Source organism: Corythoichthys intestinalis, chromosome 5, assembly GCF_030265065.1.
Source record: "Corythoichthys intestinalis isolate RoL2023-P3 chromosome 5, ASM3026506v1, whole genome shotgun sequence".
Taxonomy (NCBI): domain Eukaryota; kingdom Metazoa; phylum Chordata; class Actinopteri; order Syngnathiformes; family Syngnathidae; genus Corythoichthys; species Corythoichthys intestinalis.
The window spans coordinates 9,096,397-9,121,727 of NC_080399.1; the positions used below are offsets into that span (position 1 = coordinate 9,096,397).

Below are 25,331 nucleotides of genomic sequence, written 5' to 3' on the forward strand. Positions count from 1 at the left end.
CCCCCAAAAAAAAAATTTGAAAAATCTTCTTTCGACTGAAATACAACAATAATTGTTTTCCCTTCTAACACAGTTGTGTTTTAAACATGATCTACTTTACTAGTTCTTTCCAAAATGTTGCACCAATGAAGCAACTATAAAATAATTGAGTCGCAATTTCAGATTCACTTTGAAAAAAGGGAACATTTGATGTCAACATGAAGAAATCGTGCCAGATGTATTAGGCAATCGGAAGCTTTTACATCGAAAGGCAAGAAAGTGCGTGACGTCACTCCCCGATTGACAGTCCGCTCGTCGTCATGGAGGAAGTAAGAGGTGAGGTCTATATCTGCTCTGCAACTCTGTTAAACCATTTAACTATACGATTCTTTTTAAAAGCTATTAAAGTAATTTAATCGTTTTAAGCAAAACATGCTAAAGGTTCCAGAACGTAACGTGGAATTAGCTGGTAGCCAGTTTGCTAGCTAGCCTGTCTATTACATCTTCATAAAGTAACCAGATACTTGTTTTGTTCTAAAACAGCCGCGAGGTCATTGAACGCATCTATATGTTAGCTTAGCATGCGTTTAGTGGCTGCTAAAATCTGCTTAGTTGTGGGTTTTTCCCCCTCGTCAACGACCGCAGCCCCGTCGCATTAACGCTCAGATGCCAAAAAACTAAGTTCTGTTTTTTTGTTTCTTTTTAACGTTGACATTGACATGATGCCAAAATGTCATTCATTGCTGGCGTGCTGACATTTCTACTGTGTGCTTCTGGTTACGACGCACGAGTGTGTTCGTAGGTCGGAACGTCCGTGAGCCCCTAATAAAGTCGTCATTAAAGTCAATATTTGCATGACTAACACTGCCCAGCAATACAAAGAAGCTATTAAACCATTACATCTAACTCATTTGCTGCCATTGACGGAAGTAGACATAAAATCCATTTTGACTGAGAAGGTTGGCACCCATCATGCGACGTACAGTACTGACAGCAATGGCATAGGTTTGCATAGGGACGGTAGGGACATAAAACAACCAACTTTTCAGGATGCTCAAATTGTCCCCACCAACGTTTAAGAAACCTTATTTGCATTACATAATGAGTTTAGTCTTCCGATATGCTGTAAGGATAGAATAGGCCCTATCCTTATTAAGTTTTTATTTTATATATTTATATATATATATTTATATTTATTTATTTATTTAATATATTTATTATTATGTTCATACTTACATTTATCCCTTTTCACTTGCTGAACGTGCCGCTCCATTCCCCCCTCCCAACACAGTTTGATTGGCTGATGGCTTGACCCCTGCCCCCCACGCCACACAGATGCACACTCTTCACATAGCCCCAACAGATTCATGTCGACAACATGCTGCCTCCTCTGCCCCCTTGGAAGTGGAGGGATATTAAAAGGTTTTTTTTCGGCCAGCACAAGCCACTAAAAGGAATGTAACAAGACTTCAGTGTAGGGGGGGTGGGGGCACCACTAATTTTGCTACTGAAAGTTCGACCTGCATCAGAGTTAGCATTTAGTTAACATTACATTAAACTGTGTGAACGTGCTAACCTGTAAAACTACTGCGGCCAGGCCAGCCTCCATGAAGAACAACGAAGTCAAACTTGCCGTCCCTTATTTGGGATAATTGTTTGCATTATGTGCATTACAATAATGTGATGCAGTGGCTTCAGCGTGCAAGTCCCTTTATCGAAATTAATGAAAAAAAAGGGTAGCTATCCAAGAATGGGCCCAATTCAGCGGGACATTGACATGAACATGAACTGATTTCATGAGAGTACTTTGGTTTAGGTCTTGGGGGTAGTCTAGTATACTTCAGATTTTTTTCATTAATTTTTTTCCCCCAAGTCACTTTTATATTACAATACATTAGTTTGAGTCTTGGGGTGCTCCTGTGTCCCCCAGAAGTGGACCAAGTCATAGTCAATGGCAGGAAATGAGTTAAATACTATGAAATTTAAAAAATAATAAATCAACTTTAGAGTATTATTGGGGGCCATAACCAGAGAGTATTTCTGATTTTACCTTTTTCCATTTTGTTTTTAAATACCTGTTTGGCTTATTATCAAACATAGACTTCATAATATGTATAATTATGAAGTCTATGTATCAAATGTGCATAATATGTTTGCAATATAAAATGGGAAAATTGATTGCAATTTTGTCACAGATGTCAGAAAATGAATTTTGTGATAATTTTGATGGATTAGCTCATTTAATTCAAACTTTTAGAAGAGGCGATATGAGTAAAGAAATGTTAAAAAGGCTACATAGATCAGAAATGTGGTGATACTTTGAATTTGGCTGCTTAGGTGGAAGCCTTCTCTCAGTGATCCTCTAGTTAAAGATTTTATTTATTCATAAATATTATGTAAAAATAATGATAAATAATTAAGATGTGGCATCCATTTTTGTGTGTACGTCACATTACATACATAAAAATGACCTATAGTGTGATGCCCATATATGTGGACCCCAGGCCTTTAAGTGTTTTTTTTTTTTTTTTTTCAAATTACAAAATAGTCACACGTAATGAACTGAATGTGCCTTGTTGTGCTGTATGATATATTCTTATACGCTACACCTAGAAATGTCTAAAAACAAACACAGCCAAATGAAGATATGTGAATACTGTGGTAAATCAGTTTTTCTTTTAGTAACGTGACAACAATAAAAAGCTATTCAAACACAAACTAAGTACAGAACCAATTAATTTTGCCTTATATGAAACCACATATTCTTGTGGGTATTTTTTGCCATACACTTCCTGCCCTTTACATGATATTTTTCATTCTTTCGGTATCTGAAGCTGATATTGTGCTCCAACATGCTATTGTTAGTAAAGGCAAGCTATTGCAATACTGTTACTCAACAACACAGTGAGCCTGCTATGTAGTAACAATACTTTTAAAGCAGCCCTTTAAGATGTTGTTAAAGTGTTGTATGGGATTTTTGCAGCTCCAAAAAATAAATTGTGCTCAAACCAATACCTAACCTCCCATTTGCTTTCATTTTAGTTTTTCCGCTGACATGTGCAGTACAGAACTACGCGTGGGGAAAGGTAGGGTTGGACAGCGAAGTGGCCAAACTAGTGGTTGGAGGAGACCCACTGGCCGTCATCGAAGAGGGCAAACCTTATGCAGAGGTACACAGAAGATATCCACGAGCAGCTAAGGCAATATGGCGGTGGCTTACACTGTGTTTGCTAACGTGCTTTATTTAGCATCCCTGCAGGGTCTGTTATGAAGGTCAATCACGCGAGTTGACATTTTCACACAGTGCAAGCCGTAACGTCACATGATGACACGCTGCGTTACATTTCAGAGGGCTACGCTTCCACTTTTTAACTTGGGCAATTATTTTTCCCCACTGGCTAAATCAGAGAAAAAATATTGTGGAAGGCCAAGCCAAATGTTTGAAATCTAATTTGGTTGGATGAAATTGTGCGGTTGTTTGACAAAAAACTGTTTTCCTAGCTTTACGAGCAAATCTTTGGATATCTGCGTTCTCCCGACCTAAGTCGAACGTCTGTAATTTTCCACATTCTTTGTCTTGTAATGCCGACTCACGTTCTACTCCTAACAACATGGCGGCCATCTCGCCACTAACTAAACTCACAGGTTTAATAGAGTAATTCAATTAGAAATACAGCTTCGATGATTCGTCTAATTAGATTGGCATTGTAATGATCTGTTTTGAAAGTGTTGCATTTACATTTATTGATTTGGGTGGATACACTGCCCTCTAGTGGCAACAGTCAATATGACGTAACTCGTCTAACTAACTAAATCCAGCTGTTCCCTGTTAAGACCAACAAAAGGCTGTAGGTTTTTGTTTTCAAACTAATTAGTTTATTTTTTATGCATTTGTAATTTAGTTTATGGAGCAGCCTTTTGTGGGAATATGTATTTGAACGATTTGTTAAAAGCTTTGTAAAAAAATAAGTTAGCATTTTATAGTATTTAAGCTAGCGGACTTTTGCTAAGCAAGTTCTTTTGTTGTACCGTATTTTTCGGACTATAAGTCGCGTTTTTTTTTCATATTTTGGCTGGGGGTGCGACTTATACTCAGGAGCGACTTATGTGTGGAATTATTAACACATTATGATATAATTTCACATGTTATTTTGGTGTTTTGCAGTGACACTGGTGGTTTTGTAAAGTTGTTAGCATGTTCTTATGCTATAGTTATCTGAATAACTCTTTATAGCTATGGCCACGTTCGCGTTCTGCCTTTGGCGGTTATGTTCAATTGTATTATTGACTTTTTTTATCTTGAAATCGATGCATTTAGTTTGTGGCGCTTTCACGCCCACGTGAGGGCGCACTCGCACTTGTTTACGTGACACGCCAGAAGAAGACGGACTGCTACGTAGCTCTGAGTGAGTGAGTGAGTGAGTGAGTGAGTGAGTGAGTGGGCGAGTTAGCTAGAGAGAATAGACGGATGCGAACCTACTTTCATTGTTTATGCTTTTAAATCATCTCTACAGAGGCAACGCCTGCGTGTATCATCTTTTCTGTTGTTGTGTGTTTTCCACCCGCGATCGGACACTTAGAGCCAGTTGTGTGGTTGTTTGAACGATGTGCTAATGATAGCGAACGCATGCTAACCTGTTACTTATTACTAATAGTACCTAATTATCATTTATTTACGTTGATGCGAACCTGTTTTCTATCGAGGACCAAATTGATTCAGCAAATTATACGGACGTCCAGCATTGTCTTTTGCGAGTTCGCTGTATAGCCAGGACAGGCCGTAGCGTAGGACAGTATATTCACATTTCGTTGTTCATGCACTGTACACTGTACATTTATTTAGCATGTTGTTCTCTATTGTATTTTTTATATTAAATTGCCTTTCAAGATGACATGTCTGTTCTATGTGTTGGATTTTGTCAAGTAAATTTCCCCCAAAAATTCGACTTATACTCCGGTGCAACTTGTATATGTTTTTTTTCTCTTCGTTGGGCATTTTATGGCTGGATCGACTTATACTCAGGAGCGACTTGTAGTCTGAAAAATACGGTACTTAGATCCTCGTTTATTTTTTTTATACCATTTGAGGCTAAGCTCAGGTATTTTAATTTAGTTTTAAATTCATTCATTGTAAAATTAAGTGCAATTCTTCATAGTTTGAAGAAACACTCAAGATATTTTGTATTCATAATTAATGCTCTTTTGAAAGTGCAATCCATAGACCTCATATCCAAATGTAAACAGCTTCTCCGGTGAAAATTCTTGCCAATAAATGCTTAAATCCCTGAATTCTTTGTAGATATGGACGTAAAACAGTCTTGATTCTTTGTTAAAAGCAACAAAAAAAAAGTGCAGTGAGCATTAATTTTAAGTAAATATGTCGAAGTTCGATGCTAGTCTGTCAGTCAATGTGGCAGCCGCCATATGTAAACAGACCTTTTCCGGTGAAAATTCTTGTGAATAAATGCTTAAATCCCTGAATTCTTTATATGGACGTAAAACAGTTTCGATTTTTGGTTAAAAGCAACCAAAAAAAAGTGCAGTTAGCATTTACTTTAAGCAAATATGTCAAAGTTCGATGCTAGTCTGTCAGTCAATGTGGCGGCAGCCATATGTAAACAGACCTTTTCCGGTGAAAACTTCTGTGAATAAATGGTTAAATCCCATTATGAAGTCTATGTGCAATCTTAGCAAGCCAAAATTAATTGTGAGCATAGATACTGGTTTCTTTCATTTTACATCTCCTGAAATTTATTCTGAAAGCATTAAATGTTTGCAATCCGATTACAGCTGTGGATGGGCGCCCACCCGAAGGGCGACGCTCAGATTAAAGACAACAGGATTGCGCAGACCACTCTGGGCCAGTGGATCGCCCACTTCCCAGCATGCCTTGGCTCCAAGGTCAAGGACACCTTTCAGGGGAAGCTGCCCTTCCTTTTTAAAGTCCTGTCCGTTAACACTGCCTTGTCCATCCAGGCTCACCCCAACAGAGTCAGTTTAACCACAGAGACATTTTCCATCCTTGGCTGTGGAAACCGATGCATGATTATATTCATTTTGTTCTATTTAGGAATTAGCTGCTCGTCTCCACGCTCAGTTTCCAGAGCACTACCCAGACAACAACCACAAGCCGGAGATGGCCATCGCTCTCACACACTTTCAGGGTCTCTGTGGCTTCAGGCCAGTGGAGGAGATCCTGGGATTCCTCAAGTGTAAGTTGAGAAGAATCTAAAGCAGTTTTAAAAGACATTCAGGCTTCGCATTACACTTTAGCCGTACCGGAGTTTCGCGCTTTGGTGGGCAACGAAGCGGCCGAGGAGCTGCGGTCTGCCGCGGGCGACGCCGGACGCACCAGGCAGGCGCTAAAGAAGTGCTTCACCAGGATGATGAACTGTGAGAAGAAAGTGTTTGTGGATCAACTCAACATGCTGGTCAAGAGAGTCACGGAAGAAGGTGGGTAAAATGTCCTCAATTAACTCATTAAATGCTATTGACGCTAATAGATGTCCAATCTATTTAAACAATAAAGACATCCTGAATTTCATCAGGGTACATTAAACTAGCGTAGTAGTAGTAGTAATACTCGTGAGATGTATTTTGTTTTCCTCAGCTCAGATTGCAGTATAGTTTTATTTCACCACATTTAAGTAATTAAATTAAATTAAGTAAAGCCTGTTATCTCAATTTCTTCCATTTTCATATATTTATAGTTTGACATTATTTCTTATTTGAAAAAAAAATTAAACATCTTATTTGCAGTCAGGCCATTATTTGTAGAGGTCAATCAATATATCGGCTGGCCGATATAACGGGCTGTTATATGGACTGTTTTCCAACATTGGCCATGGGCCGATTAACAAAAAGAATAAGCGGATGAAAAAGGATTTTGTTCAGGCATCTGTGTGGGCGACTGTGGCTGCCGCTGACTGACTGTAGGACCCCGGAAGTAACCTGCAGCAGATTGAAGCAATACTTGGCTGCGTTTCAATTGCGGTTTAAATGTGCACTCGCTCACTTGCCCTAGGCACACCCCGTTGAGGGAATCCAGGCCGCCATCTTAAGGGCTGTTCCATTTCCCTAAAAAGCCAAGTGAACTTGGTGAGATCAACCCTTAGAAGGCTTAGTGATCGAGTCAACAACGATGGTCACTCCAGAACTCCCTATACCCCACAATGCATTGCAGTGGTGCACAGAAAATATGTCCATGCGGTGGTGATAATGAAGCTCAAACACCATTGGCTGCTGTATATTTACCACCAAAGAAGAAGAAAATGAATTAAGCTACCAGCACGGTGTTTGAATGTTATACTAAACTGCCTTTCGAAATGTAAAATTTATCATTGTTGTCAAAAAATAAAAATGAAAAAATTACGCTGTATGTGGAAGTTATGACAGAACATATGGAATCACAGGAATACCAAAATAAAAAAAAACATGAATAAATAAATAAATATAAAGAGAAATAAATGAATAAATAAAAAGTAACTTTTTTTATTGACTTTCACTTTTGTCTTTTAAAAAAGAAAAAAACAATGACAATATTTGTCATTGATTTTTTCTATTTCGGTTGCCTTTTCTATTTTGCTTTTAATGAAAGGAAGAGTTTGTCAGTCATATGGGGTTGGAAGAGAATGAAATTTAACTTCAAATAGGTCAAACGTGTTTAAACAACAAATCTGCCTACAAATTATAAGGTATAGACAAAAAAATAAAATTCGGCTCCGTTATATTGACGTGAGTTACCGTATTTTTTTGTGTGATTTGGAACAATGGTGCCACCAGGAGGTGGCCAGGCCTGGCCAAAGCTCCCCCCAATGAATTTGTTGGCCACCCCACTGGTCACCCCAGTCGCCAGTAGGGATGGGAATTGATACGATTTTTACGATTCCGATTCCATTATCGATATTGCTTAACGATTCGATTCTTTATAGATTCTCTTATCGATTCTAATTTGGGGAAACAGAACAAATGTTTTGATTGGCATCGAGTTTGTTTAAGCAGAAGTCACAACCTTACAAACTCACAACGAGGTCAAAAGAAGCCCAAAGCCTCAATGTTAACTGTGGCAATAAGTGGCAAATGCACAAGAATGTTTAACATTTTACTGAAACATTTTTCTAATAGAAATAAGAAATATTGGTATATATTGGCATATAGGTCGTTGTTCTGCCTTTGGCAATATGTGTTAAAGCAGGGGTCCCCAAACTTTTACCTGTGAGGGCCACGTAACTTTTCCCTTCTCTGATGAGGGGCCGGGATCAGTTTGTAACAGAAAAAGTGTGACGATTGCAGGAGTGCCTAAATGTAAAAAAATATTGTTTTTCAGAAAGCCACAATCAAATACCCCTTTCTGGATTTTTCACGGAACAAAAGTAAATAAAATAAAAATAATAATATAATAATAATAATAAAAAATAATAATAACACTATTAATTAAATAGATGATCACCAAATATGCCTCTCTGACTTCTTCACAGAAAAAGGCCAGAAAATAAATAACACTATTGAGAAAAAAAAAAATCAAAATGCTCTCTGGTATTGTTCAGGGGCCGTAGTTTGGGGACCACTGTGTTGAAGTGTATTATTTACCATTATATTGAAATGCATGCCTTTTAGTTTTTATGGTGCTTTCACGCTCAAGTGGGGGCGCCCTTGCGCTTCCTCACATGAAGAACGCGCTCACGTGAAGAAGAGCGCGCTTACACGCGAAGAAGAAGTGCCGCATCCAAGCGAGTGAGCGAGTGAAAGAGGGAAATACTGCTACGAGCCTCCGTTCTTTATTAATGTTTGTAAAATATCTAGAGAGGCAACGCCTGTATGTATCATCTTTTGTGTTGTTGTTGTTGTGTGTTTCCACTCACGATCGGGCACTTACATCCAGTTGTGTAGTAGTTTGAACGACGTGCAAATGCTAGCGAACGTGTGCTAACTGTGTTATTACTGTATTTGCAGCTATTCATCGCTGATTTACGTTGATGCAAACCTGTTTGTTATTGGGGACGAAATTGATTTGTTTCATTTCTATTTTTAGTTTCACTCTTCAAGTGATGGTTGAATAAAGTCAACAAATTATATACCAACATCTTCTGCATCGTCATTTGGGAGTTTAACTAGCTGTATAGCCAGGATTGAGCCTTAGCGTCTCGGTGAGGACAGTGCAGTCGTATTCCCTCCCGATGCAGTCATCTCCACCTTGCAATGCCTGCAAGTCGCGTTGTTATAATTTTTCCTCGTGAAGTTAGGACACACTTTCGAGCGTTAGAACCTACGTGCTGTCATTGTTATGTTTACGGCTGCAATGCTCGTGCTAAACCATCGTACCCTTTCATTTTCACCCTCTTTCCTGGTGAAGTGTAGCCAAACTTTGGAGTGGGTGGTTCTTGGCGCCATGCTAGTTTGATGCGTCTGGACAACAAGACACGCCACGACGCAATATGCGTCTTTAGGAATCATTAAAGGGATCGTTCAGGCTTTTTCATTGTGATGTCGAGGCCTCGAAACATTAGGAACCGGTTCGGAATTGGAATCGGATTTCGATTCTCATCCCTAGTTGCCAGTATAATGTCAGATTGTAGTAGTGGCGGAACTCGAACGCAGCCCTTGACTGCAGTATGCAGTCGCTACAAACTACGCCGCTATGAAGCTACGATGCTAGTGTTTGAGGAATTTTATTGCCAAAAATGGCTCCAAATCCACATATTTTTATTTCTGCAAGTGTGTTCTAACTGTGGGATTTCTTCTAATGCCTGAAGCATACCTACTGTGCAATTTTTTTTTGGGTCAGCCGCGATTTAAAGTTTCACAAACCGGTCAAATATCCATTTTTGAAAGACTATTAGTCTAAAAAAAAAAATCTCTGACCTAATTTCTTGTATTCATCTTGCATCCATGAAGGCGCGGCAGGCAAGGACACGGAGAGCAGCAACGGCGAGCTATTGCTCCGCCTCCATTCCCAGTACCCTGGCGACATCGGCTGCTTCTCCATCTACTTCCTCAATCACATGCGCTTGGATCCCAATCAGGCCATGTTCCTTGGAGCTAATGAACCTCACGCTTACCTGTACGGAGGTCAGTAGGAGTTAATAGGGTTGCACACTTTTTTGGTAAAATTCTACCTTGAAAATTTCTGGAGTTAACATTGCTTTCAGGGTTGCCAGCTCAGAAAGACATTCTCTAGCCCAATAACACAGTAAAACCCGCCCAGCTCAATGATTTTTATTTCAATCAACATAATAAATGAAAATTAACACTTCCACCTGTCACAAGGAAATGATTTGAAACAAAATATGTAACAAACAAAAAAATACAGTGCATCTAACATATCTAAATGTTATGTCAATTTTAGAATTATTTTGTAATTTGACTGGACCAACAGATCAGAAATAACGTGCAGTTCACACCTCATATGCCATGAGGCGCTAAAATGCTAGTTCAGGTCATGAGAGTGAAGATGCTCCTGTATGCAATTAACGTAGCTGAACCTCCGGAACAGCCTAATTTAAAAAAAAAAAAAAAAAAAAAATCCCAAATTTTATCAACCCGCATGATGTATTTCTCTCCCGCTGTCAGTCTTTGAAAATAGACCAATTGGGCGAGAACCCGACCAACCTGGCAACACTGGTTGCGCTTTACCTGATTGAGGAAATGTCAAAAAATTCTTCTATTAGATTGCATCGAGTGTATGGCGTGCTCCGACAACACAGTGAGAGCCGGACTGACCCCGAAGTACATCGACGTCAACACCCTCTGTGAAATGCTCAACTACAGCCCTGCCCCTTCCGCCGCCAAGCTTTTCCCACCCGTTCAAGACTCCTCAGACCCTTGCGTCACTGTCTACGACCCTCCTGTGCCGGACTTCACCGTCATGAGGATACAGGTGAGTAAAACCTCAGAATATCGGTTTTAACTTTGAAGAAAAGTCCCACTTTTATTGATCCATAACTATTGAAATTGAGCAATAAAAATCATTTTTGTAACGGTTTGCCTCTGCATAGTCGAAAACTGATGATGTAATCTAGAGCTGAAACGAATACTCGAGCAACTCGAGTAACTCGAGTTTAAAAACTGATCCGAGTAATTTTATTCACCTTGAGTAATCGTTTATTTTGACAGCTCTAAGCATCACGTTTCGCTCGGACTACTTTTAATGCGGGACAACGCGCTGACGTCACGTGCGTAGAGGGAGAAGCAATAAAAAAATATAAAAAACATTTCCGCAGCCGACAGCCGCTCCAAACTACGCTGACGTAGCTAAAAACTAGCCCGCATGATGTTAAGTTGGTAGCAGGTAGCATCTGATGAGTCTCATAGAGATCACATGTATGTTGAACTAGATGCGAAATGACATACTCGGCCGCGTCTGGGCAGCGTTAATAAACAGCCACCATCTTAAAGCAGTAGAGCGCTAAGCGCTAATAAAGAGCGCTAAGCGCTAATAAATAAGATTAACGTTACTGTCTGAGTCACTAGCTCACGTAACGTTAGCCCTGCGGAGGGCTAGGTTTCTATTAATTATAACCACTTTCGATGCGTGGCTAACGTGTCTTACATACAGGCTTTAACATAACATAGCTTTGTGGAGTGATGAGGGTGTAAAATAAAAACTCAATAATGCTAACTATCAATTTTAGCTTAGTAGTCATTGCTGGATAAAACACCAAGTAGCACTGGTCCCTAATGTGCTACAATACAGCCTGTATCATACATTTATTTTGAACACTGCAAAAACTCAAAATCTTATCAGACTTACAATTTACTTACTTACAGTTTAGAGTAGCGTAAAACTTAACTAGAACTTTAAAATGGCTTGACACAAATAGAAATTCAATTGAAACACGTGGGAAAAAATCCTAACTTTTAAGTGATGTGTGTTATCAAGCGTAATGGCATTTTTAGGTATATATATATATATATATATATGTATGTATATATATATATGTATATATTTTTTTTAAAAATAAGATCTAAAGGTTTTTTGAGTGAAAGCAGTGAATTTGTCTTTTTTTTCATTCTAGTTACATCTGAGATGCAATTGTTGGCGGTTTTCAACAATATACATCGAAAATAAAGACATTGATTGACTGAAAATGGTTCAAGATTAGATGAAATGTCTTGTTTTCTCATGTATATTTATAATTGCTCTTCACCTAAAAATATATTTGTTTTATCCGATTACTCGATTAATCGATAGAATTTTCAGTCGATTACTCGATTACTAAAATATTCGATAGCTGCAGCCCTAATGTAATCAAACGCAAGGATTCTGGCAGAGGGCATATGACTCAATGGAAAACAGCAGGCGAAACTCATTTTTTATCGACTGGACTTGATCATGCGCGGAGTCTGAAGATGAAATTGAAAGTGGTTCAGAGGAGGAAAGTAAGAACATGATTCCGGGGAGATTTTCCCATCCAAGTTCAAACCGGAAGCAGAAATTCAGCATAACCGTACCAACTTGGGACTCCATTAACATCAGATCTCGGGTGCCTGAATGCTAAATATCTTACATTTACGCCTCTCAACCCAATACAGCATTAAGAGTGATTGGGGAAAAAAATCATTTATCTTCTGAAAATATTAAAACCGTGATTTTTTTTTCACTGGTACACTTTTGGCGACGCTGGGGCCAACAACGCTGCCAAAAGCCTTGTTGTTTCAGTTCCAGTGTCATTGTTAACAACTCTTGATTGGCAACACGTCATTTGTCACTTAGTCAAAGCAGTCTTCAGTAAAATGCAGTGGCGCGGGAAGTGGGGTGCTGCAGCTTCCCCTGGTGTTGGGGGGAAAAAAGTTTTGGTAGATTATTTCGGTTAAAAATAAACAATTAAAACACGGTGAAACAATAGCGTATTTAACGTTGGGAATTAAATATGTTCAAGAAGCTGTTTTTTTTGTTTGTTTGTTGTGTTGTATGTTTTATTTATTTATTTATTTTTTTACATAAAAAAGTGAACTTTTCTAGAATTCCTTTTGAGGTTGTGTGAAATTCGAGATTCGGCCGTGAAAGATTCGACAACGATTCACAGACATCCAAATTCCGATTACTGCAATATGTCAGGTAAAGCGGAACGAAAACAGAGTCAGCAAGGTCTTCGGGACGCAATGAGGAAAGGACCGAGGTAAACATCATGTTCAACTCATGCCGCTAGATAAAAAAACAATAATACCTGACTGCAGCCGATAGCCACTACACACTATGCCCACTTCATGCTACGTTAGATATCACATGTATAGACCCTACCCACGTGACGTCACAACTCCGCTCTCCTGACTGGTGCCGCCCAATTGTCCGTCAACACATCGTGTTTACCTGTTACGGCTACGTACATTCCTCCTATTTACGGCGTGTTTTTCTGCTCGTTAACATTAATAATCAAAATGGTGAAGGCGTGTGTGGCGGTCGGTTGCAATAACAGAGAAGATAGACGGAGAGACTTGAAGTTCTACCGGATTCCGAGAGACCCAGAGAGGAGAGAGCGAGATGGGCTGCTGCAATTCGACGAGAAAACTGGGCTCCAAACGATTACCACAGATTATGTAGTAGTCATTTTATATCTGGTAAGATGCATTTAATATATATTTAGAGTGTTTTGGGCTGACAACCACAATTAAGATCATTGCTAGGCTAATCGCCGACAACATGTATGTAGTGAGAGTGCTATCGCTAAACCATATAAACATTAAAAGCCCTAGCTCCATTGACAAATGACATGAAATACATTAGACTTGACAGTGGATGTTAGCAAGAACAAAAGATTTTGAATTGAAAATTTCGTAACTCACCTTTCCAAGCACAAGATAGATTCCTGCCGAATTTTCCTGTTTCACCCAACCAGCAACGAAGTATTTATAAGCCTCCAAGCTCTTAAAGTTTTTCGAACTTTCGTGAGAATAGGCTGATTTTGTGTGGACAAGATAGTTGTACATATCAGGGTAGCTAGCAGATGTCAGGCAAATACGGCAGAGACAGCGGGTCGAAAAACATCGATTTAGGCATCAAATATGGATCTGGCGAATGGATAAACTGAAGCTTTTCCACATAACGCCTTTTATGCAATGCATCAAGCGAGTTTACGGCATCCGAAAGCACCGGGTCTTCCATGAAATGCATTATAAATTGCTCGATCAATTGAGACCATTGATAATACAGACACAAAATGACGGACAAGGGGGCGGAACAATACAGCGAGCACGTGATTTTGTGACGTCGGTGGGTAGGGTCTATAAGGAACTAGTTGTGAAATGACAGACTTGCCGGCGTTAGTTAACAGCCGCCATCTTAAAACAGTAGACTTCTCTGGAAGGCCGTTGTAGCGAACCTTTCGAGCGAACCTAATTAAGTTTTTATCTAAAATAGCCCTAGATCGGCAAAATCTTGCCTTTAATCCATCTTTAAATGATGAAACCGTTTCAAAACTTTTAGATGTCGCAAGTAGAGAGAAGGGAAATTATGGAATAGCGGGAGCAATTTTAACAACGTTAACGGTTGATCCACAACTTTAAATTAATTGAATGTAGTTTAAAGCTGCTGATACAGAATGGGGACTTGAGTATTTTATTTACTGTTTTGAACTGTTAACTTGATACTGAAATAGTAGTTTATTTAATCCTGAGAGGATTCATCGATTTATAAGCGAATCGTAGCCTCTGAATCGTAATCGAATCGTTAGGTGCCCCAAGATTCTCACCTCTAATGATAATGATGATAGTTCAAAAATATTGCTGCAGATTTAGACCGTGGACTTGGCGTGGAGCCCAGAAAGGAAATCTAATTTTGGTGTCTTCAAATAGGGTAAAACATACTTGCATTGTAGCCATATTATTATTTGTTGTTGCTGTTGTTGGGTCTAAACTCACTTTTGTAATTACTCAAGACAATTAAAGACCTAGAGAAGGACGGGGGAAGGATCAGACCAGAAACGGAGTTAAGTTTTCACCGGTGGCCACCAGGGAGAGAGTTGACAGTGCTGTACGCTTACTCGCAAAGTCAGTGAGTCTCTCTCAGCCCCCTCCCTGGGGTTGCGCATTTTATTGAGGGCTTGTTGATGGGCAGAATACAGTTACAACACTGTTGTCCAACGTGGCAGGTTCGGTCGGGCAAATTCCTTATTCTAGTCAGTGATTGAACAGTCACACTTCCTGATTAAAACTTCCCGATTGAATTACCTGAGCAGGCAAGATATCTTTGTTTTAAACACACATTTGCACTCTAAGTACTGTAGCTTGGTGGAAAAGTACTGAGACGTTGTGTGATGAATCAACATATGTGTGTGTATCTACTTATCAGCAGAATGTGATCAATCACCGGTAAGCACATGATTATGGGCTAAAACTATAATCTTCATAATAGCTTGGGAGTGCACGTATAATAGCTGTGGGAGAGCAATATATTTGGCACAAGCTTATCTTACACTGTTGAGCTTCCGCCGTGCTGAGTGCTGTTGGTTATTTGTGTGCAATTGACCTGTGACCTTTTAGTTTTCAAATGTGTTCGTGTATCATTTTGCCATCTAGTTGTGGGGATTTGCAGTATAATACATGGGCACTTATATTTCCACTACAAAAACCAACGCACACTGTAGGTGAAATCGAATGCTGTCTTTGTATTAGCCTAGTAGTGGTACACAAACTATTCAGCGTGCGTGTGTACTGCCATTGTGCACGCCTTGTATGGAGAAAACGCGCGAGCATAACAAATTTGGACCGAAACGGCTGTTTTTGGATAGGAAAAAAAATCAAACAAAAAGATCCTCAGCACACACTGCTGCGAGTGGCGTCCAGCGCCTCCTGGTCAAATGTTTTGATCATGACAACAGAATACTACGGACCCCCAGAAATGACATGAATGAAAAAAATTAACTCTTGCACACGCTCAAATTGTTCATGAGCACGAGCTACTACTTGGTGCACACCAGCTACTAATTAGTGTGAACGAGTCCGTACTTAATGCGCACGAGTTAATAGTGTGCACTAAGTATTTCATATGCATGAAATCGTCAAAGTAGTAGCTTGTGTGCGCGAACTATTTGAGCATGCTCATGAGTTAATTTTTTTTCATTCATGTCAATCAGCTCAGCGGTTGGTTGGATAGGAAAAAAATTGGGCAATGTTTGTGTTGGAGCAGTTTCCTACACAACGTGTGTAAACCGTTATTCCCTACACAATACGTTTTTGCCAATTTTGTGATAAAAATGATAGAATTTTTTGGGGGAAAAACAACCAAAACGGTGGCTGCCACAGCAGTGAAACTAAACTGATGAAAAAGCCAACTTTTGATTACGTCTCTTGTGTATACCGATGCTACTTCCTGGCCAATACCAAAATGGGATTACAACTGTGTTTTGGCCTTTTTTTGGTTCACTTAACAAACAAAAGGACCACAGGTTATGGCTGAGTGAAGTTGAATCTATCAAATTGAGTGAAGTACCCACTGACGTGACAGTGAGACTTAAACCTAATTTGCCTCGTCCTCGTCCAGGTCCCGGCTTCAGTCAAGCAGTACACCGTGACGGCCGTGGACAGCGCCAGTATCCTGCTGGTCATCGAAGGTGAAGCCGTCGCCACGTCGGTCGCCGCGCTGTCTGACGTCAGCCTGAGGCGGGGCAACGTTTTGTTCGTGTCGGCTAATGAGAGCTTGTTACTGCACATCGCCTCTCCGGGGGGTGTGATCATGTTTCGGGCTTGCTGCTTATTGTAAATGTGAGCTGAACGAGGGTAATACCGATCGTGTGATTTAAGACTCGCTACGTTAACTCATTCACTGCCATTGACGGAATAGATGTATCCAAGTGAAGTGCAACTGCGATGAAACATCAAAAAGACATCAAGCGGGTGCTGAGTCAATGGCAGCTAATTCAAATGGGAGGTTAATGATAAGAGTTGTCCGATAATATTGGCCGATAAAACCATTCAAAATCATTTCGGAAAATGTTGATTTTGCGCCAGTATGTATGTTATAAGTTAATTGTACAAGCCTGCAGCCTTTGTGCATGGGCTAGTCACAGCTGTGCTTGGAGTAACCTCTAAATGTTATTTGTTAACTTAGGGAAAGACCCTAATCACTCATGGTGCACAAATAAACTGAACAATAAATGAAAAACGATGAATTATAAACATATCACATATATACACCAGAAAGAAATAGCCACTAATAAAAGTAATAAAACACATAACTAAAAATCTGTGCAAATGCCCAGCAAAACACATATTGGGAGTTGTCATTGCATTGGCATGTCCAATGATTGCCTTACTGTATTCGTCATGTTTTGGTCGCCCCCTAGTGACCCTTTGGGGTAACTAGTATAAACGTGATTTTTTTTCTTTGGGGTGTTATTCCTTTTATTTAATTAAGAACATTTTGGCTCTTTAAATTTATTTTATATATATGTGACATTATTTTAGCACTTTTTCTATCGCTTCAGTTGAAGTTCTGTTTATTTTTCACAGAATGTTTATTTTATTGGGAAAACCTTAAAATTGTTACCTCTATCACCATTAAAGCATCCAGTGGGGCATCACAATACAATTAGCAGTAATTTGTTAAGTCCACGGCCGCATATATCGGTATCGGATTTTGGAGTTGGACAACATCAGGGTATCGGTTATTGGCTAAAAAGTAATTACTGGACAACTCTTAATGATCGTTTTGGATTTAAATATTTTGGACGTCCTTCGCCGTCAATGGCAGCCAATGAGTTGAGTGGTGCGAATACAGCATTTTTTGTCACTTGCACACTAGTTCAGTCACATTAACCTTACAACTAGTGTTGCACCGATACCAATGCAAGTACTGATACGTCACTAAAATGACGTCATCGGTAACGGGGAGTACTAAGAAATAATGAGTTGATGCTGTGCAACATGTATTTTTTGAGATCTACTTTCCAACCGGGTGATTCTCATGAAAAGCGATGCAATACAGTAATGAAGGACACTTATCAAAGCTAGCTTGAAATGCTCTGGTGACTCAGTGTTTTTTGTTTTTTTTTTATCAACAGTTTGAGCTCCTGAGTACCTGGACGCCAGGAATGTATGTATGTTTAAAAAAAAAAAAAAAAAAAAAGTCCAAGAGTGCTCACCACGCTAAATGCTAATGCGGTGCTAACGCTATGAGTTACATTTAGTGTGTGATGAACACTAGGTACAGACCTTTAAAGGCTAAAGCAACATTGCATATTCTCCCTTGCAAAGATAAGAAAACAAATCTTACCGTGTGTTTCGAAACAAGAGAGCCGGGAGCGCAGCCTAGCTTGAAGTAGTCTCCCAAGAAACATTTCTAGCTCGTCATCAATGTGAAAAAAATTGTACGTCAGCGAAATATTTTTGTTATCGTCATCGTTGATGAAAACAAAAAAATGGTATCGGTGCAACACTATGTAGAACTAACATTAAATATGGGGGGGAAAAAACACTTTATCATGGTGGATAAAAAGTATTGGGTAGCACGTGATGGTGAGAGGATGTTTCATCTAATTCACATCTTTTCACCAGTCATCTATCACGCAGCGGTTAAAAGCACAGTACAACGTCTTCTGGACCTCTAGATTTTTATGTCAAAACAGGGTTAAACATTTCTTTAAAACTATGAAAACCTTTGATGCTATATTGATGTTTGCTACATGTTTAGGAAAACGCGTTTGTTACGGAAGCAAAACTTGGGTACACTGGAAAGCTCTCAAAAATGGAAACTTCTAGATTTAGGTTTAAAATGCTGAAATATCCACACCAGTATTGTATGGGTTATTTTAAAAGAAACATGGAATCGTTAATGTTGCAATAAAAGGCTGTTTACGCTTATTCAAAATGCAAAAAATTTTATACTGGCACAAAATTAGGAATTTCCCAACCGATTCATCGTTTGAAGACAGTTTACCTTTAAGATGTCCAAAACATCGTTTTTAGGCCTCGAAACACAAAAAAATATTCTGATTTTGTAGTCCTCAACAAAGGCAGATACCGTATTTTTCGGACTATAAGTCACAGTTTTTTTTCATAGTTTGGCCGAGGGTGTGACTTATACTCTGGAGCAACTTATGTATTAAAATATTGTCATATCACGTTATTTTCACACTAAACTGTAGAGGGTGCACAAGGCCTGTGTTTCAACATTGAGGGTAACTTATAAAAACAACTGAGACGGGTTGAACAAAATGGCACTGAAAAGAAAATCCTATTTTGCCGATTACAAGCTGCAAGTAGTGAAATATGCAGCCGAAAACGGTACGTTCGCAGTTCGTTGTGTATGCGTCATGTAACATTAGCATACTGTACACTTATTCAGCCTGTTGTTCTATAATCTTTTCACTTTAAATTGCCTTTCAAGATGACGTGTCTGTTCTTGGTGTTTGATTTTAGCAAATAAATTTCCCCCAAAAATGTGACTTATACTCGGGTTCAACTTACCATCTGAAAAATACGGTAATTACATAGTAACATTCTTTTCATAGTCCAAATTTTGCCAGCGCAGTTTTTGTTTTCAATGCACATTTCCAGCTAAAATCTTTAGCGCAGATTCATATAACAGTAATTGGTGTGATTTATACATTAGCCGATTAGCTGACCCATCGAAAAAAATAATTGGTGATTCTTCAACTATCAAAATAATCGTTTTTGGCAGCCTTTGTCAAAAAATTTCAAACAAAAAAATAGCGAATGATTAAAGGGACTATGCAGGATATTTAGAGTTTATCTAAAAATAATACTTCTCTACTCCATGCATACTCCATGATTGCCCTGACGAGTGCGTACATAGAGCCCTGACATTTTAAATGAGGCTGCCCTACAAGCCCTTTTTCTTACTTTCAAAAGACAGGGTTTGAGTTGACCACTCCATGCACATCCATGCACCTTTCTGTGGCAGCAGTGCTAGCTCCACTGGGCAAAAACACTTTACTAACCCACTTAAGACTTGCTACTAACAGTAAACAATCATATTGGCTGTTTTTACATTTCTGGTGCTGATCTGATGGGCCAAACGCTCATTGCTTTACGTTCGTGGTCATGCAACCGTACGCGAGCTTAGCACGGGATGCAGTTACGCTTTAAGCCAGAGGTGGCAGTCACGATGAAAAAAGTGACAAACTCTTATAATATAGTTTGACATTTTCATTGGCCCCAAATACGAAAATTTGTATTGGGAAGATAGAGAATGTCCAAAAATACTATGGCAAAATGCAGTTTAATGCAGAATGTTTGCGAAATGGAGGCATCATGTTGAAATGTTATTAATACAGATGATTAACGCGGCATCATGGTGAAACGGGTGCATGCCGAATATGGAAATATTTATTGCAGCAATGCGAAAACGTGAAAATTCTAATAGTTTTTGTACATGCTGTGAACTAGCAATTGTGCTGTGTACATGTCCACTTGGATCATATGAGCTTGTTAGTCCATAAGGAATTGATGAGTTGCCTGATGCATGTGTACATTTGGATGACTGTGCTGAGAATTGACTACTGCTTGTTACCCAACTACTTCCTGTTCAACTGTACAGTGGAATCTCCAAAGTGAAAGACCAACTAATGTTAACTTTGAAGTTGTATTTTCAAAACTATTAACACTAGAAGTCCCAGAGTTTCTGGTACTCCTAATAGTCCCATTTATTTATTTACATTTATTCATGGAGTTTTGCAATTTTTACACATTTTTTAAACTCACTTCTACACAACACACAAAAACAGAAACAAATGGCCCAAATGTGGACATTTTTTTAGAAATATAGCGTTTTAGAACTGCAATTTGACTGTAAAGCAGGAATTGTGTCTATAGTTTAGAAGGACTGAATCATGGGCATGGAGCATGAATTGTGGTCATTTTGTCTGAAGGTAGTAAAAGAAAATGTGAAAACTTTGAGAAAAAGGGGGATATATTAGGAGTATTTGTCTTGGGAAAGGCAGAGTCAGCCTCTACTGGGTTTTCTAGTGTTAATGAATTATAAGATTCTAACTAACAATGGAATCTATCATTTTAAAAAGGAGTGTTACAAGGATTATTTTTTTCCCATACTTTGTGGCATTTAGTTGGGAAAGAAAAATCGCAACATCCAATTCAAGCGAACTACCAACAGCGATAAAATTGTCTACATTGTAACAACGGTATCATGATCAGAGGTGGGTAGTAATGAGCTACATTTAGTCAGTTACATTTACTTGAGTAACATTTTGAGAAACATGCACTTCTGAGAGTAGTTTTACCACGCCATGCTTTTACTTTGAGTATATATTTGAAATAAAACCCACAGTGGCTCTCCGGGTTTCACCAATGAGACTTGGCGACAATGATCACATGACTCTATTATATCAATCAGACGTAACAAGACAGTCACATGACCACACACACAAGCTTGCAGTCAGAAGTTCTATCATTACGCCGGCGTGTTTGATCATTGGGCGCCTTTAAATAGGGTTGGGCATCAAGCATCGATTGGAACCGGTTCTATCACTCCGATGCTCCTGGAATCGTTCGAGTTTTTAAATTTCGATGCCATGTTTTGATGCCCTGCCCGCCGAGCGGAAAAAAATTGCTCAAGTTCAAAGACTGATGTATATATACAAGTTAAAATTAGCCCTGTGAGAAGTTCATATAATTTAAAAATAATATACAGTTGTGGTCAAAAGTTTACATACACTTGTGAAGAACATAATGTCATGGCTCTCTTGAGTTTCCAGTTATTTCTACAACTCTGATTTTTCTCTGATAGAGTGAGTGGAACAGATACTTCTTTGTCACGAAAAACATTCATGAAGTTTGGTTCTTTTATGACTTTATTATGGGTGAACAGAAAAAGTGATCAAATCTGCTGGGTCAAAAATAGACATACAGCAGCGCTAACATTTGGTAACATGTCCCTTGGCCATTTTCACTTCAATTAGGCGCTTTTGGTAGCCATCCACAAACTTCTGGCAAGCTTCTGGTTGAATCTTTGACCACTCCTCTTGACAGAATTGGTGTAGTTCAGTTAAATTTGATGGCTTTCTGACATGGACTTGTTTCTTTAGCATTGTCCACAAGTTCTCAATGGGGTTTAAGTCAGGACTTTGGGAAGGCCGTTCGAAAACCTTAATTCTAGCCTGATCTAGCCATTCCATTACCACTTTTGATGTGTGTTTGGGGTCATTGTCCTGTTGGAACACCCAACTGCGCCCAAGACCCAATCTTCGGGCTGATGACGTTAGGTTACTTTGAAGAATTTGAAAGTAATCCTCCTTCTTCATTATTCCATTTACTCTCTGTAAAGCACCAGTTCCACTGGCAGCAAAACAGCCCCACAGCATAATACTACCACCACCGTGCTTGACGGTAGGCATGGTGTACTTGGGGTTAAAGCCCTCACCTTTTCTCCTCCAAACATATTGCTGGGCATTGTGGCCAAACAGCTCGATTTTTGTTTCGTCTGACCACAGAACTTTCCTCCAGAAGGTCTTATCTTTGTCCATGTGATCAGCAGGAAACTTCAGTCGAGCCTGAAGGTGCCACTTTTGGAGCAAGGGCTTCCTACTTGCACGGCAGCCTCTCAGTCCATGGAGATGCAAAACACGCTTGACTGTGGACACTGACACCTGTGTTCCAGCAGCTTCTAATGCTTGGCAGATCTGCTTTTTGGTGATTCTCGGTTGAATATTCACCCTCCTGACCAATTTTCTCTCAGCAGCAGGTGATAGCTTGCGTTTTCTTCCTGATCGTGGCAGTGACAAAACAGTGCCATGCACTTTATACTTACAAACAATTGTTTGCACTGTTGCTCTTGGGACCTGCAGCTGCTTTGAAATGGCTCCAAGTGACTTTCCTGGCTTGTTCAAGTCAATGATTCACTTTTTCTGATCCATGTATGTATATTTTTGACCCAGCAGATTTGATCACTTTTTCTGTTCACCCATAATAAAGTCATAAAAGAACCAAACTTCATGAATGTTTTTTGTGACAAAGAAGTATCTGTTCCAATCACTCTATCGGAGAAAAATCAGAGTTGTAGAAATAACTGGAAACTCAAGAGAGCCATGATATTATGTTCTTCACAAGTGTATGTAAACTTTTGACCACAACTGTAAAATAAAATTAATTAATATAAACCATGCAGTTTTTTTTTGACCCTGCCTCATAAGAGAATCGGAAGCGAGAATCGTTCGGAACGGGAATCGAAACGTGGAATCGTAATCGGAACCGGAATCGTTCAATTTCAAACGATGCCCAACCCTACTTTTAAAGCACTGCAAAAGATAAACCTTTTCACTTAGAAGGCTGCTGTCAACATGACTCGAATTGACCCTCCCTCCCAATTTTTATTTGGCACTGATTGACCACAGAAAACCGGAGATATGATCGTTTTAATTTAATGGAAGGAAATATGTTTTCTACACTACAGGGCACTAATGCTCTTTGGACGAGTGATGTTTCATTTCTGTATAATTTCTAGTCGGATTTTGTGTATTTATTTGACCTAATATTGTCATGTTATAATACAGTGTAATTATAACAGTTCATATAATAGATCAGTGATCCCCAACCACCAGGCCGGGGACCGGTACCGGTCCGTGGCGCGTTTGCCACCAGGCCGCAGAGAAATAATAAATCATTTGTTAACGACCGCAATCTGGCCTGTGCCGCTTGACATATGATAAATCATTATCTTGATATATCAATTTGCCTGTTTACTCTATTGACTAATCCAAGTAGAGATTTGTGCACGTCTCCATCCAGTGGTTGTCCGCCCTAGGTGGTGCCCTATAGGTGTTTGCACACCTATAGCAGCCCAGCGTCAGTCAATGTAAACAGTAAAGTTAGCTGCTGTTGGTTATGTGCAGCGGGCTGCAACGTCTCTGGACAGCATTTTTACAGGGAAAAGTCCACCTGCTGAGCCAGTATAGGAGAGTACAACCAAGTCCGTTCTGCATAATATGTGACTAAAAGCGAGCAAACGAGGCAACAAAAGCGAATGCACTGAGAACATCATACCTCGTGGCGAACCATATTGCTATCGCCCAAAAACTTTTCATGATTGGAGAAGAACTCATTATGCCAGCGACCAAGGATATTTGCCATCATGTTTTAGGAGAGGCCGCTGTTAAAAAGGTTGATTCAGCAGATGGCGAGTTGCCTTTTCCCTGCACTTAATGTTCGTTAGTAGCCATGTCGTGTTATTTTATAGTCATTATAGTTTTCTGCCACACATTGCTGGTCTGTGAAAAAAAGTCATGTCACACCAGTCCGTTGTGCAAAAAAAGGCTGGGGAGCACTGATAAAAAACGCTAAAATACAAATCACAGTTCTTAATAGAACTTATCTAAACAAGACACGGTTAAGGAAGAACATGTAACAGGTGCATAAAAAAAAGAGAACATGTTTAAAACAGCATGACACTGATGTGAAGATAATCTTTCAGTCAACGACTGCTGCGAGGCCTAATGTAGTAAACGGTTAAGCGCTAGCATGCTAACACAAACAACAATTGAATTATGTTTATAAATTCTCTTTTTAACAATTAAAAATTGCTCATCTGCCGCAGTGGCGCTTACAAATTGATGTGACTACAGTTGTTTGGGTAAAATAGCACTTTGCTAAATATTTTTAAAAAGTCCACCTGTAGCAATGCGGCTAGCAACTTACGAACACACTGGAGTGTGTTGACTTCAGGTGCAACTCTTAAAGGAAGGACAAATAAGTGTTCTGCTCAAGCCTTGCTGGTTGGAGGCTTTGAAAAGATGCTTGGCAACCCTAATTTTTTCTTAATGACACTTTTTAAAGATTTGAACTAGGGATGTCCCGATCCAGGTTTTTGCACCTCAGATCCGATACCGATATTGTTTTGCACTTCCGATCCGATACCGATACTGGCCGATACCGACCTATCTGAGCATGTGTTAAAGTTTAAAGTTATTTAGCCTCCTTACTTAGTTGTCAGACTCATGTTGAAAAAGGTTTTAGTACTCTTGAATTAGGTGAGTTTGAATAACACACAACGGTTGATAACAAGAAACTGACCTGTTTATTCAGTGACAAACACAAAACATTATAAATAACAAACAGAAATGGCATAGTCAGTTAGTAAAACGTGCAAATAATATTGTAAACTGTCTTAAAAAAGCAAAACACACCAACAACCTCAGTGGAAAATCCCCCAAATCCCCCAAGCTATTAGATGCTTTTAATGTTTCGTGCATTAGTTACAAAAATTGTATAAAAAGCCTCTCAGATTTAAATAAACGACTATTTCAGTATTAAGTTAACATTTTAAAACAGTAAATAAAATACTCAAGTCCCCATTCTGTATCAGCAGCTTTAAACTACATTCAATTCATTTAATTTTGCAAATCAACTGTTAAAGTTGTTAAAATTACTCCCGTTATTCCATAATT

General features: G+C 39.2%; 1 protein-coding gene across 1 annotated transcript; it reads left to right on the forward strand.

Annotated features, from left to right (window-relative positions):
* Positions 1-217: 217 nt before the first annotated feature.
* mpi (mannose phosphate isomerase) lies at positions 218-21,625 on the forward strand. Its single transcript, XM_057837378.1, has 8 exons — positions 218-315; positions 3,022-3,149; positions 5,770-5,970; positions 6,050-6,191; positions 6,253-6,432; positions 9,874-10,047; positions 10,647-10,855; positions 16,457-21,625. The coding sequence occupies exons 1-8, from the start codon at positions 300-302 to the stop codon at positions 16,673-16,675; spliced, it is 1,269 nt and encodes a 422-aa protein (XP_057693361.1). The 5' UTR covers positions 218-299; the 3' UTR covers positions 16,676-21,625.
* Positions 21,626-25,331: the final 3,706 nt, after the last annotated feature.

Coding starts and splice junctions, on each gene's coding strand:
- mpi (XM_057837378.1), top strand. Junction 5,971..6,049: donor TCCAGGCTCACCCCAACAGA/GTCAGTTTAACC, acceptor TGTTCTATTTAG/GAATTAGCTGCTCGTCTCCA. Junction 6,192..6,252: donor GATCCTGGGATTCCTCAAGT/GTAAGTTGAGAA, acceptor ATTACACTTTAG/CCGTACCGGAGTTTCGCGCT.